Here is a 16,343-nt window from a genome sequence, read left to right as displayed (position 1 = left end):
TGCAATCGCTTCAGTGGGTCATTTCCAAAAGCCTAATGAGCTGTGATGTCAATCGCCAATAGTCAGCCTACTTTTAAGAATCACAGGTCTCAAGCGAAGGAATTCATTTATAAGCAGATTACAGCCTCGGTTTGATTCATAAACTTCAGCCCCTTACTGTTAGATTTATGAAAGAACAAGTTTAGGCGTATTTGCCTAGGGATACTCAGCAAATGTTTGGAAAATAATTTAACGTTTGGTGTATAAGAATAATTTTGAACATTTGTATGTGCTTTATAATTTAGGTAGTGCTTTTAGGTATTACCTTATTTACTTTTCATTTCAAATCTTACATGGTCAATCAGGCAGATAGGATTCCCGTTTTCAAGTGAGGAAACTAACTCAAGGTAAATTTTAAATTTTTTAAAATGTGTAAATTTTTCAGTTACACAAGTAGGAAACATTGGACCCAGAACTCCAAGTTCAGGGTTCTTTCAAACCAGCTGTCCCTCCTAGGGTTCTTTCAAACTGAGAAGGATCTCAGACTGAAACCCATTCATTCTCTCTCCATGTACATGTGTGTATGTATTCAGAGGTATATAAACTGTATGTTAAAAACATTCTTAATAAGTACAGCCTTCACTGATAGGTAATGGATGAAATTCATTCTTATTACATATTTATGTATGCACACGGATATAAAATATACATTTTAAAGTACACCATTGATAAATGAATATTCTTCATTGAATGATCTTTAGAAGGTCATTAATATCCATTTCAAGCTAAAGAATATTACAGAACCATGAATGTCTTCTGGAAGTCATCTGGTCCAACCCATTCATTTCACAGATGGGAAAAGAGGCTCAGAGTGGTTAAGTTACTTGCCCCAAATCACACAGCTATTTAGTGGAAGAGCCAAGACTGAACCTACTGTTCTTGCAACTAAATCAAGCCACCTCAAGAATAGCCTTCCAAATGAAATTGTGTGAGGAACATGATACTTTATATGTTTAAAAAATTAACCTGCGATTCACCTGGAATTCAAAGTAACACAAATTGTAACTCTTTAAGTGACTAAAGGCAGTTAAGGACCAGCTGTGCAATTTGCTGGAAATACTGGTGTTTCTGCAAGATAGCCTAGTGCTAAGAATCCATGGAAGAGAAAAGCTGAGAACTAGCTTCAGTGTAGAGAGTTCTTCAGGAGGAAAAAGAAACCATAATCGTTGTATCCAATAACTTGTTCCATGTTCCACTGCGAGGATTATGCTAGTAGCAAAATCAAGGAATTTACATCAAACGGTCTCACAGAAGTGAGTGTGGAAACTTTTTCTGAGAATGAGGGGTTGAGATGAGCTAAATCTTGTTTTGTTTTGTTTTTCAAAAAACTCCCATAAAGGTCAGTTCTGTAGACAGCATTTTGACAGCATTCCACTTGTTCCAGCTCCAATGTTACTGTGACAAGTAGTGAGTAATGTTGCTTTTTGACCTGAATAGAGATCCAGGGCTTTTCTTCCCTTTCCCTCATCCTTTCCCTCCTTCGAATTCCCCTCCCTCCCTTTTTCTACTAAGGAGAAAATGTTTTCAATTTGTTAACTAAACAGATACATTCCAGAAGCCAGTCTTAATATTAGTAGTATTTACCAAAGTCCTAGTGTATGTGACTTTAAGAGCTGACCATTTAGCACGTGTTTGACTAAAGAGTCAACTTAAAAATGGGCCGAGGACCTGCACAGAATTTTTTCCGAAGAAGACATACAGATGGCCAACAGATGCATGAAGAGATGTGCAGTATCACTAATCATCAAGAAAAGGCAAATTGAAATGAGAATGAGATCCCCTTACACCTGCCACAATGGCTGGTATCAAAAAGACAAGAAATGACAAGTGTTGGCAAGGATGTAGAGCAAAGGGAACCCTTCCTCACTGTTGGGGGGGAATGTAAGTTGATGCAGCCACTATGAAAAACAGTATGGAAGGTTCCTCAGACAACTAAAAATAGAAATGTTATACAATCTAGCAATTACACTTGTAGGTGTTTACCAAAGAAAACGAAAACACTAATCAAGAAAGACATATGCAGCCCCATGCTTACTGCAGCATTACTTACACTAGCCAGTTAGAGGAGCAATCCAAGTGTCCATCCATAGATGAATGGCCAAAGAAGATGAGGTACAATGGAATATTACTCAGCCATAAAAAAGAAGGAAATCTTGCCATTTACAAATAGATGGACCTAGAGGGCATTATGCTAAGTAAATAAGTCAGACAAAGACAAACACCATATGATTTCACTTATTCTGGAATCTAAGAAACAAACACAACCAGAAACAGACTCATAGATACAGAGAACAAACTGGTGGTTGCCAGAGGGGAGGCAGTGGGAGAATGGGCAAAATAGACAAAGGCCATTCAGAGGTACCAACTTCTAGCTATAAGTCACAGGGATGAAAAGTACAGCATAAGGAACATAGTCAACAATATTGTAATAATTGTATGGTGACAGGTGGTAAGTAACTACACTTATCATGGCAAGCATTTCATAATGTATATAATTGTTGAATCACTAGGTTGGACACCTGAAACAATATAATATTGTACATCAACTGTACTTCAATTAAGAATAAAAAATTTTTAAACAAAGTCAATTAAGCTACAAGCTCCATTCCCAACAGTTGAGCAGCCCAACGTGATTTCTGACTTGAGTAATTACTGGACTGAACTGATCTATCGTTTTAGATGAACTGTTCACATCAAGCTGCTCAGGACCGGGAAGGCCTGAGCCAACCCAGGGGAAGGGACCTTTCCCAGGTCCACCCATTTGTCAATGCCTTTTTCGAGGAGTGTCAGTCACTTCCTAGGTACATCTTCATCACCATCTTCATATCTGTTATTTGGAATTTGGAAATATCCTCAGATGTCTCTCCAACTTCCTTAGTCAAATGGGGAAAAAAAAGGCTAAAAAAAAAAAAAAAAAAAGGCAACCCCCCCCCAAAAAAAAACCCTTGGGAATGAAAGCCACATTTTCCTCTGAATACAAGAATCATGATGCTCATTTATATCTCTGAGTGGTTTTGTTTTATTTATGTCACTGTTTGAAGAACTTGCTGGGTCCCATTATTGTTCTGAAGTGGTCGGATTTCCTCCTCCTTATTCGGGCATGGCTATTGATTTTTTTTGACAACGCTTAATAGGAAAAGTCATAAATCTCCATGCAGCAGAGCCATAGTATCCGGGCAAGTGGGCATGTGCTGGTTGTGAGGAGGAAATCTTGTGTCACCATTGTTCAGCCACCAGACCGATGCTGTCGGAGAGAAGACATGTCACAGGCTTGAACCTGCACATGGTCGAAGTATTCAAACAAGCTTTAAGAAATATTATGTGGTTTTAAAAATATTTTAGTCACAAATCAAATGTCAGCTCTAAGGGCAGTGTTTATAGAGTACTGCTGCTCTGTGTGATACAGCCCCATAAAAAGATAGAAGTGCCTGCATATTTGCACCAGAAGGCACTTTTTTCTTAGGAGCCCATTATTTGGGGGATACTTTTATAGCATCAGCAAGTCCAATTAGAAACTTCCAGTACTTCTTACTGCTTCTGCTTTCTCACCATCTCCACTGGTGTCCTCTCAGACCAAGCCACCACCTGATTTTTTTTTCCAGGTTCTAGCAACACCCCACTGCAGGTGCACTGGCCACCCCCTTCATCCATTCTCCATGAGACTGCTAGTTATTCAGTTCATATCTTGTCCTGCATAAAACTCTGAAATGCTTTCCCAATTTTTTCATCAGGTAGAGTTTGATCAGGGAAAGAAAACAGCTAGAGGTGAAATGGAACAAGGATTTAGTATAGAGATTCGAACTTCAGCAGTTCTTGGGGAAGTGAGCTGAAAATCAATTCACCCAACATCAACTTGCCAATTTGACCCCTGCATCTAAAATTGCAGAGCAGGTACCTTCAGCCAGGTCCAGGACCAGGTGTGACAGAGGCAGGGGCAGGAAAAGGGCATGAGTCTATGAAATCCAGGAGGACACTCATTCGTATGTAAAATTTTCAGGAAGTTCTATCCTCTGAAATGTGAAATGTAACCGAAATGAATATTCAACTCAGGGAGACAGAAAAATCTTAAGCATAACGGCCTGAGTGAAATAACTGGCAAAATCTCGGGGAAGCAAAACGAAAATTGCCCCCCAAACTCCCCACCCACCACCAAATCTCTAACATCTTGGCAAATTTGCTCTATATTTTATAAAAGTTAATTTGTGCATGTATTTTCAAAAATGACACATCCTACATATTGTCTCTGGTTTCCAGCTCAACCCTATAGTACTGGTTCTCTTCTCTTGTCTTTTTTTTTTTCTTTGAGGTGTGCTTCTATACACATTGGGGTTAGAAGTATTGTTTCCTTTGACCAGGCTTGTACCGGTAATTGCAGACTAGCCTCCGTGTCTCTGACTGCTCAGATTTCACATTTGAAGTACAACAGAGCTTTTGGCAACTGCGTTTATAGCTCCGCTCTTTTCCCACTACCTTCTGTGGCAGGTGTGTGCAGTGCCGAAGCTTGCCATGGATACTCTGGAAAATGCCGGAAGCCTGCTTTTTTTGGTGCGGGTCACTCCTGTCTGTACACCAGCAGCTCTCATTGTCCATTACCCTCCTCCGTATTCTGTGAACTCTTCACTCTGTGGTGGATGGCCAATGGTAGCCCCTTGCCTATACAGCTTTCGGGCTGAATGTGGGTGAAAGAGCCATACAGGAACCGCACATAACCGTGCAGGAACCGTGAGCGTTATATACATATTTTATTGCACTAAAAGACACATTCCAGCTTAGAGCAATGTCGGCTACAGTTTGTTCTTTCATCCTTTCTTATCCTTTAAGTGTGAGTTACATTGTTTGTGATCATAGGAAGCAGCAACTCGCTCTGCCTGAGGAATTTCCCAGGAGAGATGACATTTAAGTGTTTTTTTTTTTTTTTTAACAGATTCACAGGTTGTGAGCTTGCAACTTACTAACATTGCTCTTTCAAATCTGTATCAATTAACCAGGCAGTTTGGTACTTTTCTAGTAAAAGTGCTACTGCTGTTGGTTTGATTTTTTTTTTCCTTTTTAAAAAATTGAAGCCTAGTTGACATGCAATGATAGTGATAGTGTTTCATCAGTTTATCCAAGTTTCTGGGCCCCATCAGCCAAAAGGAAGGAAAGAACAAATTAATCCCTATGGAAGATTGAATCGATCATTAATGAACTGTGATTTTTGTCACCAGAAAGAACTAGCTACGTATTCCTTGCTCTCAGTAACAGGGAATAAGTCAATGAAGAGTGAAGTCCTAGACATCATCAAGGAAAATCATTGTCCTGTGCGGTGACCGGCAGGCACACGGCAACTCTCTAAACAGACACCGGCTTCTGTCACCATGTGAATTATTTAGATGATGGAAGCTTGGCTTGCAGAAGAGCACTACCAACCAAAAGTTAATGGCCGTGCTAGCCACAAGACCTACAGTTGTCTATCAAACCGTCGAAATCAATTATTTACACATTATGGGCCAATGCATATCAAACTTCTCAGTTCCAGATAATTGCAGTGGATTGATGTAAAACTGCCTTGGGCTCAGTGCTCCTTTCTCCCCAACCCTGGTCTCTTTTCCCCTTGTCTCTTGAATGTACCGCTGTGAATCATCCTCTACCTGACGCTCCCCCAAATGATCTCCTCTCTAACCAGACACTTCCTCTGGAAAAAAAAAAAAAAAAACTAATAACCACCTAGGGAATACATAGTAGTTCCACTGTAGCCGAAAAGAACAGAACTATCATTTGTTAACCAAGTGCTGTGTGCTTTGATACTTGGTAGCTCATTTCACTGAACGCCTAGGACAACATAGGAAATGTGCTTTTGTTATTCTAATTTACGAATAAGAAAACTGATGCTTAGAAGTTCAGGGATTTCAGAATGTCTTTAAGGAACAGCTTGAGAGCTTCAGAGGCATGTTCTTTTACCTGGTTCCCAATTTGTCAGCATCCTCCGAATGTATGCAGCTAGCACTCCGTGTAGACCACTGTTTCTGGCAGGGGTTTCACTCTTGGCCGCGAAGGTGTTTGTCTTCACGCTTTCAGTCGTGGCTTCTTTCCAAGAGAATCCCTTCATTGAGGAAACATACGGACACATGAACACTCTGGAGCTGGGGTTCTTGTCAGTGATGGAAACTTGGTGAATACTTAGTATGTGTTACAAATGAAAATAAATAGGATAAATAGAGAGGTTTTTACTCTTTGGAGACAGCAAATTTCAGTTTCAAGTAAGTTATAGTCGCTTTCATTATAACAAAGTTTTCATTATAACTTCTTTTTTAAGATTTATTTATTTATTTGAGAGAACGCGCATGTGCCTGCTCTCGTAGGGCGGGAGGGCAGAGGGAGAGAGAGAATCTTCAAGCAGACTCTCCGCTGAGCACGGACCCCTTCACTCCTGACACAGGGATCAATCCCAGGACCCCAAGATCATGACTTGAGCCAAAACCAAGAGTCGGATGCTTAATCAACTGTGCCACCCAGGCGCCCTGGATTTTTGCTTTTAATGATTTTTGAAGTCTTTCTGACTATGTGCCCTAGACAAAAGAAAACATCTAGAGCAAGAGAGGTTTTTATTCTTGTCTTTTTATTATTAAATCTAGGCATGCCCCCCCCAGTTGTTTTTTGGGGGAATAATCTGTGAAATAATCAAGGTCAAAGATTTTTGTGCTACGTGTATTTATATCTACAATTTCTGTCACATGATGGACCTTTCAACAGAATTTTTTTCACTTGGATAGTGAATGAGTAATGGAATGATCAGTAGCCTCAGTATATTTAATTTATTTGGGAAAATGACAAATGAAAAAGTTCTGATACAAGGCTGGTTTTGACATAAGTTATTGATTATGAGGTTTTTTTTTTAATGGAAATTATTGTTGAATTAACCAAGGAAGTATAGCCATGACTAATGAGATAAAATTAAGCAAAAGGAAACTGTGAACTGAATACCAAGAAATATTTTCAGTAGATGAGGCTGGGATTAAGTCAGGCAAAGAAGTTCCAGTGGAAGTGGCCGGAGGACATCTAACACCATGCACGTCACTTAAGGCTGCAGTGAACTTCCACAATTTACTAGAGACTGACTCTGGCTTTGGCAGGATGCTAAGTGGGATCATATCTCTAATTTAATTGATTCTCTTTCTTACACAGGTGTACATTCGCAGCCTCCTATCCCCGATGGATGGAATTTATGGGTGTGTTAAATTTTCTGATTATAGTTTTCTTTTCTTTTTTTTCCAGAAAACACTCTTTTCAGAGCATCTCCTGGTATCACCAGAAATGTCTTCCTTAAGTGGGAAAGTCCAAACGGTTTTGGGCCCCGTGGAGCCCAGCAAACTGGGCCGTACTCTGACCCACGAACATCTGACAATGACCTTTGACCACTGTTACTACCCACCTCCTCCATGTCATGAAGCTGCCTCTCAGGAACCTATTATGATGAAAAACTTATTCTGGATTCAAAAAAACCCGTATTCCCATAAAGAGAATCTTTGGCTGAATCAGGAGACGGAAGCTGTAAGGGAAGAACTGTTGTATTTTAAAGCCAACGGTGGAGGGGCTCTGGTGGAGAACACAACTGTTGGAATTAGCCGAGACGTGAAGACTCTGAGGTGGCTGGCAGAGGAGACGGGCGTCCATATCATATCTGGAGCTGGGTTTTACGTGGAGGCAACTCACTCTCCGGAGACCAGAGCCATGTCAGTGGAGCAGGTGAGGAGCCCTGAGGACTTGAACAATATTTGCGTGTCAATTCAGAAAGGCCAGAACCTCAGACATTGGATTTTCCCTCTGTGCCATCTCCATTGGGGAATGTCACTGACTCAGAGGTAGCTGGGCATTGCTACAGAAATGTGCTAGCTAGCAATGACATCTGCCAGTGGGGACCCAAATTAGGAACATTTCGTCTCATAAAGAAAAAAGCATCGAGGGAGGAGAGCTTAACCCACTAGTCACTGAAAAATTCCAAGTGTTAACACTTAGATTTGGATATGTGGTATTCCTGCTCCATAGTGGTGGTACAGCCTGTTTGTAAACCTCATTTTCCCATTATAAACTGCAGTTATGTAACCTCGATTTTCTTTCTGGATTTTATAATAACCAGCAATAAAAATTTACTGTAGGGTGAGACTTGGCAGGCAGAGACTTGGCACACGGGCGGATATGTTTCCTTCTTTTACAAAACAGGAAGGGTGGAAGAAAATCCATTCCTGTTTTTGTTATCATATGATCTTAAGGAAGAATGGGCAGAAGGAAGGAAATCTTTCAGAGAGAAACAGAAAGAATTAGCCACAAAGCTTCTTGGCATATATATGTGCTCTCCTTCTGAACATGTCTGTGTGTGTTTATACATGTTTATACCTATTGGCTATATTTATATGTGTCATCCATTGCCTACTTGAAAGGCATAGCATGTCAGCTGCAGTCTTTGCAACGATTCAGTTAGTCATTAAAATCTTTGTATTGCAAAACTTTATCTGCATCATTTTCCAATCAGACCTTTACCTTTTTATATGCTTATATTATTTGAAGACTATCCTGAAGTCAGCCATTACACATTCTTCCAACCACTCTTAGTAGTAATATACATAGGAATCAAAAAATGTCATATTAGTATTGTGTGTTGTGAATATTCTATGCTGTATGGGGTTAAGCACTGCATAAATAAGGGAGAATTAAAGGATTAGTTGATACAGTTGATGTATGTTCAAGGGCAGTCTTTTTATGTTCTAGATGTTTCTCAGGTTAAATTATAGATTTTTTTTTCTCATCTGAATGTACTTTCATGAAGTCACCTTTTTTTCCCCTATAGCTTCCTAAAGCCACAAATTTCTTGTTAAATAATCACAGTAAGATATTATTGAATCTTTGATTTAGAATAACTTGCTGAATTTGAGATTTGGCCTTTCTCATTGACCCATACTAATTGAATGGATGGTGAATACATTCTTAAAAGAACGAATGGCTGAAGGAATAAATCCATTCACATACTGTGGCGACTCTGGGTTGATAAATTCCAGCCTACAGAATGTTTTCTTTCCTGCTCTTCCTTAGCTTACTGATGTCCTCATTCATGAAATTCTCCATGGGGCCGATGGAACGACTATCAAGTGTGGCGTCATCGGAGAAATTGGTTGCTCCTGGCCTCTGGCTGAGAATGAAAGGAAAGTTCTTCAAGCAACTGCTCATGCTCAGGCTCAGCTAGGCTGTCCTGTTATTATTCATCCGGGGAGGAATCCAAGTGCACCATTTCAGATCATCCGAGTGTTGCAAGAAGCAGGTGTAGACATCTCCAAAACAGTTATGTCTCACATCGATAGGTAAGCAGACTCTCTTCAAATTAGTTCAAGTCACCAGATGATTATGGATGATCAAATAAATAATATCAGATTGATGAAACGCTAATCACCTAGAGAAAACCACTAACTACCTGGATGACAATATTTTATAAGAGACATTCGTAAAAGTCAATGCTGCCTTTTGTGTGTCCTGAAAATGCAATTATAAAACATAATACTGGGGCATAAGCCTGGGTGGTTCACTCAGTTGAGCATCCGACTTTTGATTTCAGCTCAGGTCGTGATCTCAGGGTCGTGAGATAGAGCCCTACGTGGGGCTCCGGGCTCCACACTGAGCCTGGAGTCTGCTTGAGATTCTCTCTCCCTCTCCTTCTGCCCCTCCCTTCCACTTCCACTCCCTCTCCCTCTCTCTCAAATAAATAAATCTTAAAAAAAAAAAAAACATAATAGAAATGGGTATATTATTTGTTTGGTAGTATTCTTAGTTTCCAGGGGCTACTATAACAAATTATAAGAAACTAGGTGGCTTAAAACAAGATATTTCTTTCTCACAGCTCTGGAGGCCTGAGCTGCACTTCCTCCAAAGGCTCTAGGGGAAAATCCTACCTTGTTTCTTCCATTGTCTGGTTTCCTTGGCTTGTGGCTACATAACTTCAGCTTCTGCCCTTTTCTTTACATGGCCCCCTCCTGTCTGTCTGTGTCTTCTCCTCTTCTGTTTCTTAGAAGGGCACATCATTAGATTGAGCATCCACTCACACAACCCAGAATGATCTCCTTAACGTCATCACAGCTGCAGACTCTTTTCCCAAATAGGGTCACTTTCAGAGGTTCAGAGGGTTAACACATGGACATATCTTTGTGGAGCTCACTGCTCAACCCCAACACATTATATTAGATGTGTAGGGGCCCGCAAAATAAGTGACTATTTGAACAGATGTTGGCTGCAGTTCATTTTATGAAGAAGCCTAACAGTATTGCAAAGGCTAGACACTGGCCTTCAGATGAAGTTGATTAAGGAATTAACACAGGAAAAATGAGACTAATAATACATTACGATTATTTCTATCTTGCATATTGGAGTAAAGCCATATTAACAGACCGGTAGCTCCTCATCGTCGCACCTGGCATTCTGCTATTTAATAAACTAACAGTCCTACAGAATGTATTGATAAAATGCTTCTACTTAATAGAAATATTATAAAATCCTGGGCTGAAAAGAAATTAAAAGTTATAATTGTGGCAGAATGGAGAAGGCGATATTAATGGAGAGACTGAGAACATCAAGGTAAAGGCAGTTTTCCTGGCAACTGGGTTGGTACCAAGATCAACACATGCCTATTTTCAAGATCTTCTGGTTGTACTGATAAAGTAGAGGGATGCTTCTAGATCCCCAGTAGTGTGTCCTAGTATGAAGAATAGAATCTTTGGACCCAGAGGACTCCTGATTTTACATCGTGACCCTACCATTTCCTGTGAGATCTGGGGTAAGTTCATATGAATTTAAAATAATGTATTTGATAATGTTACCTTGTATGATTTAGAACATATGTAGCATCTGTAATCCAGAAGGATGATTCTTTAATACTTTTTAAACAGTCTGAAGTATGTCATGCAAGTGAGTAAGATAATATGTATTTTTAAATTTTATAAATATTTCTTGGGTTTTTGGAAACATTGTATTCTGCTGTTATTATGCTCTCTATAGGTCCATTAGACTACAGTTAGTAACCAGGTTCAAATATTCTATATTCTTGCTGACTTTGTGTCTGCTCAATCTATTGTTACCAAAAAAAAAAAAAAAGAAGTATGTTAAAAATCTGTTATGGTGGATTTTTAAATTTCTTTTTGTACATATTTCAAGTTTTTTCTTTATATATTTTGAAGCTATGCCATCACATGCATACAAGTTGTTTCACTTCCCTGGAGAACTGAAACTTATTTCAACATATATTGAACTGCCTTATCTCTAGTAATTTGAGTAATTCTTTTTGTTTTAAAGGCTGTTTCATCTGATATTAATGTGACTAACCTGATCTTTCTGTGTTGGTTTTATAATCTAGAGATGTCTTACACACACCCAGCACGTGACTGGGTTTTGGGTTTTATCCAGTCTCTTTTTCTAGATGAAAACTTCAGTTTTTTTACATTGACTATGTTTACTAAAATGTTTGTTCCCACTTTTTTTCTTAAGATTTTATTTATTTAACATTTATTTGAGAGAGAGAGAGCATGTGTGTGTGGGTGGGGGGAGGGGTAGAGGCAGAAAATCTCAAGCCAACTCCTTGCTGAGCATGGAGCCCAAAGCAGGGCTCAATCTCAGGAGCCCAAGATGATGATGACCTGAGTCAAAACCAAGAGTTGGACGCTTAACCAACTGAACTATCCAGGCACCCCCCTCCCACTTTTTCTTTTGGTCATAGTTAATGTCATCCTTTCTTGATGTCTTTTATTGATTTTTTTCACCTTCTTATTTTATCTTTCCCCTTTAATACTTTGGAAGGCATCTATACTATTTCTATCCTATCAGTGGTTATAATAGAAAATGTAACATGTATATTTAACATATCACATTTTAAATATAATATTTTACCAACCTTCCTGGTCATACAAAGACCTTAGAATCCCTCGACTTCAATCATTTACCATCTGACTTACATACTATTATTTTTCCAGGATGGGTGTCTATTTTCCTTTTTATAATCCCAGTGATTAGACATTATCTTACTATTATAAAACATATAGATGGTCAATGTATATTTAGATTAGCCTTTCTGTTTCCTATTTTCTTTGCTTACCATTCCCTCTTCATCTCAGGTCTTTATCCTTGAATTTCCTAAGGTACATCATTTGAAGTTCCTTCGGTGTGTGTCTGTTTTGGTAATACATACTTAGTATGTATGTATGTATCTGAAAATGACTTCATTCCTTCATTCGTAAGAGATAATTAAATAGGATACATGATCTACAATAATTACTTAAAGTAGACAATTCTACCTAAAAGTTATTTTTTCTAAGTGCTTTAAAGATATTCAATTTTCAACTCACATTCATTATTGCTGTTCATAAGTCAGCTGAACCTAATTATGCTTCCTTGGAAGTAACCTGCCTTTTCTTTCTGTTTTTAACATCTTTATCTCTGGGAGTCTATATCTGCACTACGATCTCTCTCAGTGTGAATTTCTTTTTATCATGTATGCTTGGGATTCCTGGATATGAAGATGTATTTTTTCATTTGTTTCCGGAAAACTTCAGCCATTGTCTCTTCAAATAGTGCTTCATCCATATCTTCTTATTTTCATCATAAACTCCAGTTTCAAATACGTAGGATCTGATGACCTGTCCTGCAGATTTCTTAACATCTCGTTCATTTTTCCATCCATTTGCATATTGGACCTAGTTTCTTAAAGTTCTTTCTTCCTATTTACTACTTCTCTCTCCAGCAAAATCAATCTGCTGCCTAATCTATCAATTTGGTTTATAATATTAAGAAACAGAAAACTTAAAACCATAGTCCTTTTAAAAAAATTTCTATAAATTCTATTTACTTTTTTAAAAGATTTATTTATTTATTTTGGCAGGGGAAGAGCGAGTAGGCGTGGGGGGTGGGGCAGAGGGAGAGAATCTCAAGCAGACTCTCTGCTGAGCATGGAGCCATCATGGGGCTCCATCTCTGCACCCAAGACATCATGACCTGAGCCTAAATCATGAGTCGGTTTTTAACTGACTGAGCCTCTCGGGCACCCCTCTATTTGTTTACTTTTTTCTTTAAGGTTTTAACATTCTTTATTTTAGACATTTAGATTTAAGGTGTTGAAACCTACTTGGTTTTGTGGGAAGGAGACCCTGACTGGCAATGTATTATGGAAAATCTAGCTGTAACTGACAAGAGGCTCTCTAGTAAACCAATGGGCATATAATTTGGATGAGGGTATAATGTTTTAGAGAAAGATAGTGCAAGCGAGAGCTAGCATGGGGGAAGGGGTAGGTGGGAAGGAGTAGAGAGAGAGAGAGATTCTTTAAGCAGACTCAGAACTCAGAGCAAGGAGCCCAACACAGAGCTCGATCCTACAACCCTGAGATCATGACCTGAGCCAAAATCAAGAATCAAACACTTAACCGACTGAGCCACCCAGGGGCCCCTATTTGTTTACTTTTTAATTCTGCTTGGTTAATTTTGATAATTTATTTTTCCTTCAGTATGTTTTCAGTTCAATCTTTAAAAAATATTAAACAAATATTTACCTTTGATTAATAAATCTAATTTCTAATGTCTTTCTCCCCCTGATTTTATTGTTTGTTGGTTCTTTGGGCTCTCATTCATGTGAGATTATTTTCTTGTATTAAAAAAATGTTATGATCTTGGATTCCTTGGAAATTATTATGAGTCCTAGGCTGGAGGAATTTTTCCCCCATTCATTTGTTGGTTTGTTTTGTTTACTTCTTGTAGGCAGTTAGAGGGCACCATCAATCTGGGACTACTTTAAACTCAATTTCTAAAAATTAAAAAAATTATTTATTTGTGGTAAAACAGTCATAAAATTTACCATCTTACATCCATTTTGAAGTATAAAATTCAATAGTGTTAAATACATCCACATTGTTGTGCAACCAAACTGCAGAACTCTTCATCTTGCAAAACTGAAACTGTCTACTCACTGAACAGCTCCCTACTCCCCCTCCCCACTGGCCAAGGCAACCACCATTCTATTGTTCACCTCCAAGAATCTGACAACTCTAGGTACTTCATACAAGTGGAATCATACAGGATTTGGTTTTTTTGTGACTATTTTTTAAAAGATCTTTATTTATTGGAGAGAGAGAGAGAGAGAGAGTGAGCAGGAGGGAGAGGGAGAGAGAACCTGAAGCAGACTCCACGCTGAGTGTAGAACCCAACGTGGGGCTCAATCTCACGACCCGGAGATCATGACCTGAGCCAGTACCAAGAGTCGGACACTCAACCAACCGAGCCACCCAGGCACCCCCTTTTGTGGCTCTTTAAACTTTTGACTTGAGGGGTTTAAAACCACACAAGTGAATTCCGTCTCCTAAACTCAGTGAATAGCAGGCTTGCAGCTATGGATTCTTACTGGAGATGGTTTTTCTCACTCTGCTTCCTTTTCACCAGAAAACAAGACTGAGAAAGGCATATAATCTCCAAAGATTCCATCTGTGGACCAGGTTTTTCCTCCTCCTCCGCCCCCATGGGTGTTGTCTGGGATGAGGGAGCACTCCCTTTATGTGCTGATGGGAACTGTGTCTCCAGTTTACCTCCTAATTACCCAGGCTGGGCTCTGTCTCACTTTGGCCCATTAACGTACCCCCCACCCACCAGGCAAATGGGTGCTCTAGGTCTCCCCTTACCTCTCACCTTCTCTGCTCTCTTGTTTCTGCACCATGAGCAAGTCCTTTACTTCCCCACCAGCCTAACCAAGCATTTAAAAATAGGATTTTTTTCCCCTTTCATTTTATTCAGTATTTTGCATGCACTATGTAGGACAGGCTTTCTGTGAACATTTCATCTACCATACTGCTTGAACTGGCCCATGATGATTCTTAAAGAAGAATCTTTCTAATTCTCTGTATAGTTAGACATGTTGGTAAGTTAGAAGATTATGCTTGAAAAAACTAACGATGTAATGTATGGTGATTAACATAACATAATAAAATAAAATTAAAAAAATAAAGTAAACTTTTGTTGGAAATTGTGAAATAAATCTTAACTCAAGTACAGTAGAACATCCTTGCTCATAAAATCAAACAACATATATATTGTACACATATGTGTATTTTCTTTTAAATAACAAAGCTACATTGTCTGATTTTTCAGTGCCTCCCTCTAGAATGGCTCAGGATGGAACTGAGAGGTTGGCCTGACATCAGACAAATTCAGAGCATCCTGGGAAATCCTGAGACCATTTCTAGAGCATCCCACCCATTCGGTACCTCTATTAAGGACGATGCAGGGTTCCAGTGTCTGAAAAAGAAATACATAGAAGTAGGAACATTTCAGGGTAGAGGCAACTAGGCAAAATGGCTTCAGAAGAAAAGTAGTGCATTTGGAAAAACAAATGAAATAAAGTAACAGAAAAAAAAATACTCAGGGAGGCAGATGCAGGCAACTTTGGCCTTTTGATGTGGGTGTTCACAGCAAGACAGTCGCCAGGCAGAAGTGTGACTAGGTCAGCCTTTCACAAACTCCTGAGGTCTCCTGGGCTGCACACACACAATCTGATCTGTATTGAAAGGGCAAGGATTTCAGCTTTTATAATGGGGACAAATCACAAAAGGGCATGTATTTTGTGCAACAAAATACACAGACACCACACAAAAAGTAGAGCATTCTGAAAACAAGACCTCCAGGAAAACCAAACCAAACAAAGCACAGAGCCATTCGTTTCTCCTGCCATGCCTTTTTAGGCATCCAGGAGAAGGCTCTGAACCCAGGGGCTGTTGTGATTGCAAGGTGACAAGTCAAGGCGCTAACTCTGCCCTGCAGCTGCTTTTACAACACTGGGCTCTCTACCAGGACCTACGCTCAGCCTTGACTACCTATCAGATTGGTCCTTTTAACCCCTTGAAGGTAGGACTTCTATCATTTGAGAATACAAAATAAAATACTCCAGGATGTCCACAATCATGTTAAAGCAATGAAATATTTTGAAGGTATATAAATCTTCACTAGCATTCATGCATAAGGCATTTTCTCTTAAAATACATGCACATGCACACACACACACACACACACACACACACACACACACACACACCCCATAGCAACAAGAGCAAAACTGCTACCCACCGATCCAAAAGGAGCAACTGGGAGACTGAGAGGGAAGAGTTAATGAATGGCGGCCACCTCAGGACACCTCTGAACCACATTGTTGGCATGTGACCACTTGTGACCTGCTTAAGGTCGTTTACCTGGAGATAGCAACCTTGACAAGATAAATCTGCTTCTGTGTCTAGGCCCTCCCCTAACCATCTGTTCTCTTT

At 39.4% G+C, this 16,343-nt stretch overlaps 1 protein-coding gene across 2 annotated transcripts in view; it reads left to right on the top strand.

The window, feature by feature from the left end:
* The first annotated feature begins 7,313 nt into the window (after nt 1-7,313).
* The window catches only part of PTER (phosphotriesterase related), a 32,533-nt gene continuing 23,503 nt past the window's right edge, over nt 7,314-16,343 (top strand). For both annotated transcript variants that reach the window (XM_088025798.1, XM_028114091.2), the window contains exons 1-2: nt 7,314-7,764; nt 9,106-9,371. In XM_088025798.1, coding sequence (XP_087881924.1) covers nt 7,333-7,764; nt 9,106-9,371 — 698 coding nt within the window. In that variant the 5' untranslated portion in view covers nt 7,314-7,332. The remainder of the gene's footprint in view (nt 7,765-9,105; nt 9,372-16,343) is intronic.

The sequence above is a fragment of the Eumetopias jubatus genome, unplaced genomic scaffold (genome assembly GCF_037043125.1).
Source record: "Eumetopias jubatus isolate StellerSeaLion01/CBP00866 unplaced genomic scaffold, mEumJub1_p1.0 scaffold_8, whole genome shotgun sequence".
NCBI classification, from domain to species: Eukaryota; Metazoa; Chordata; class Mammalia; order Carnivora; family Otariidae; genus Eumetopias; species Eumetopias jubatus.
This window is presented reverse-complemented; position numbering and strand designations above follow the sequence as displayed.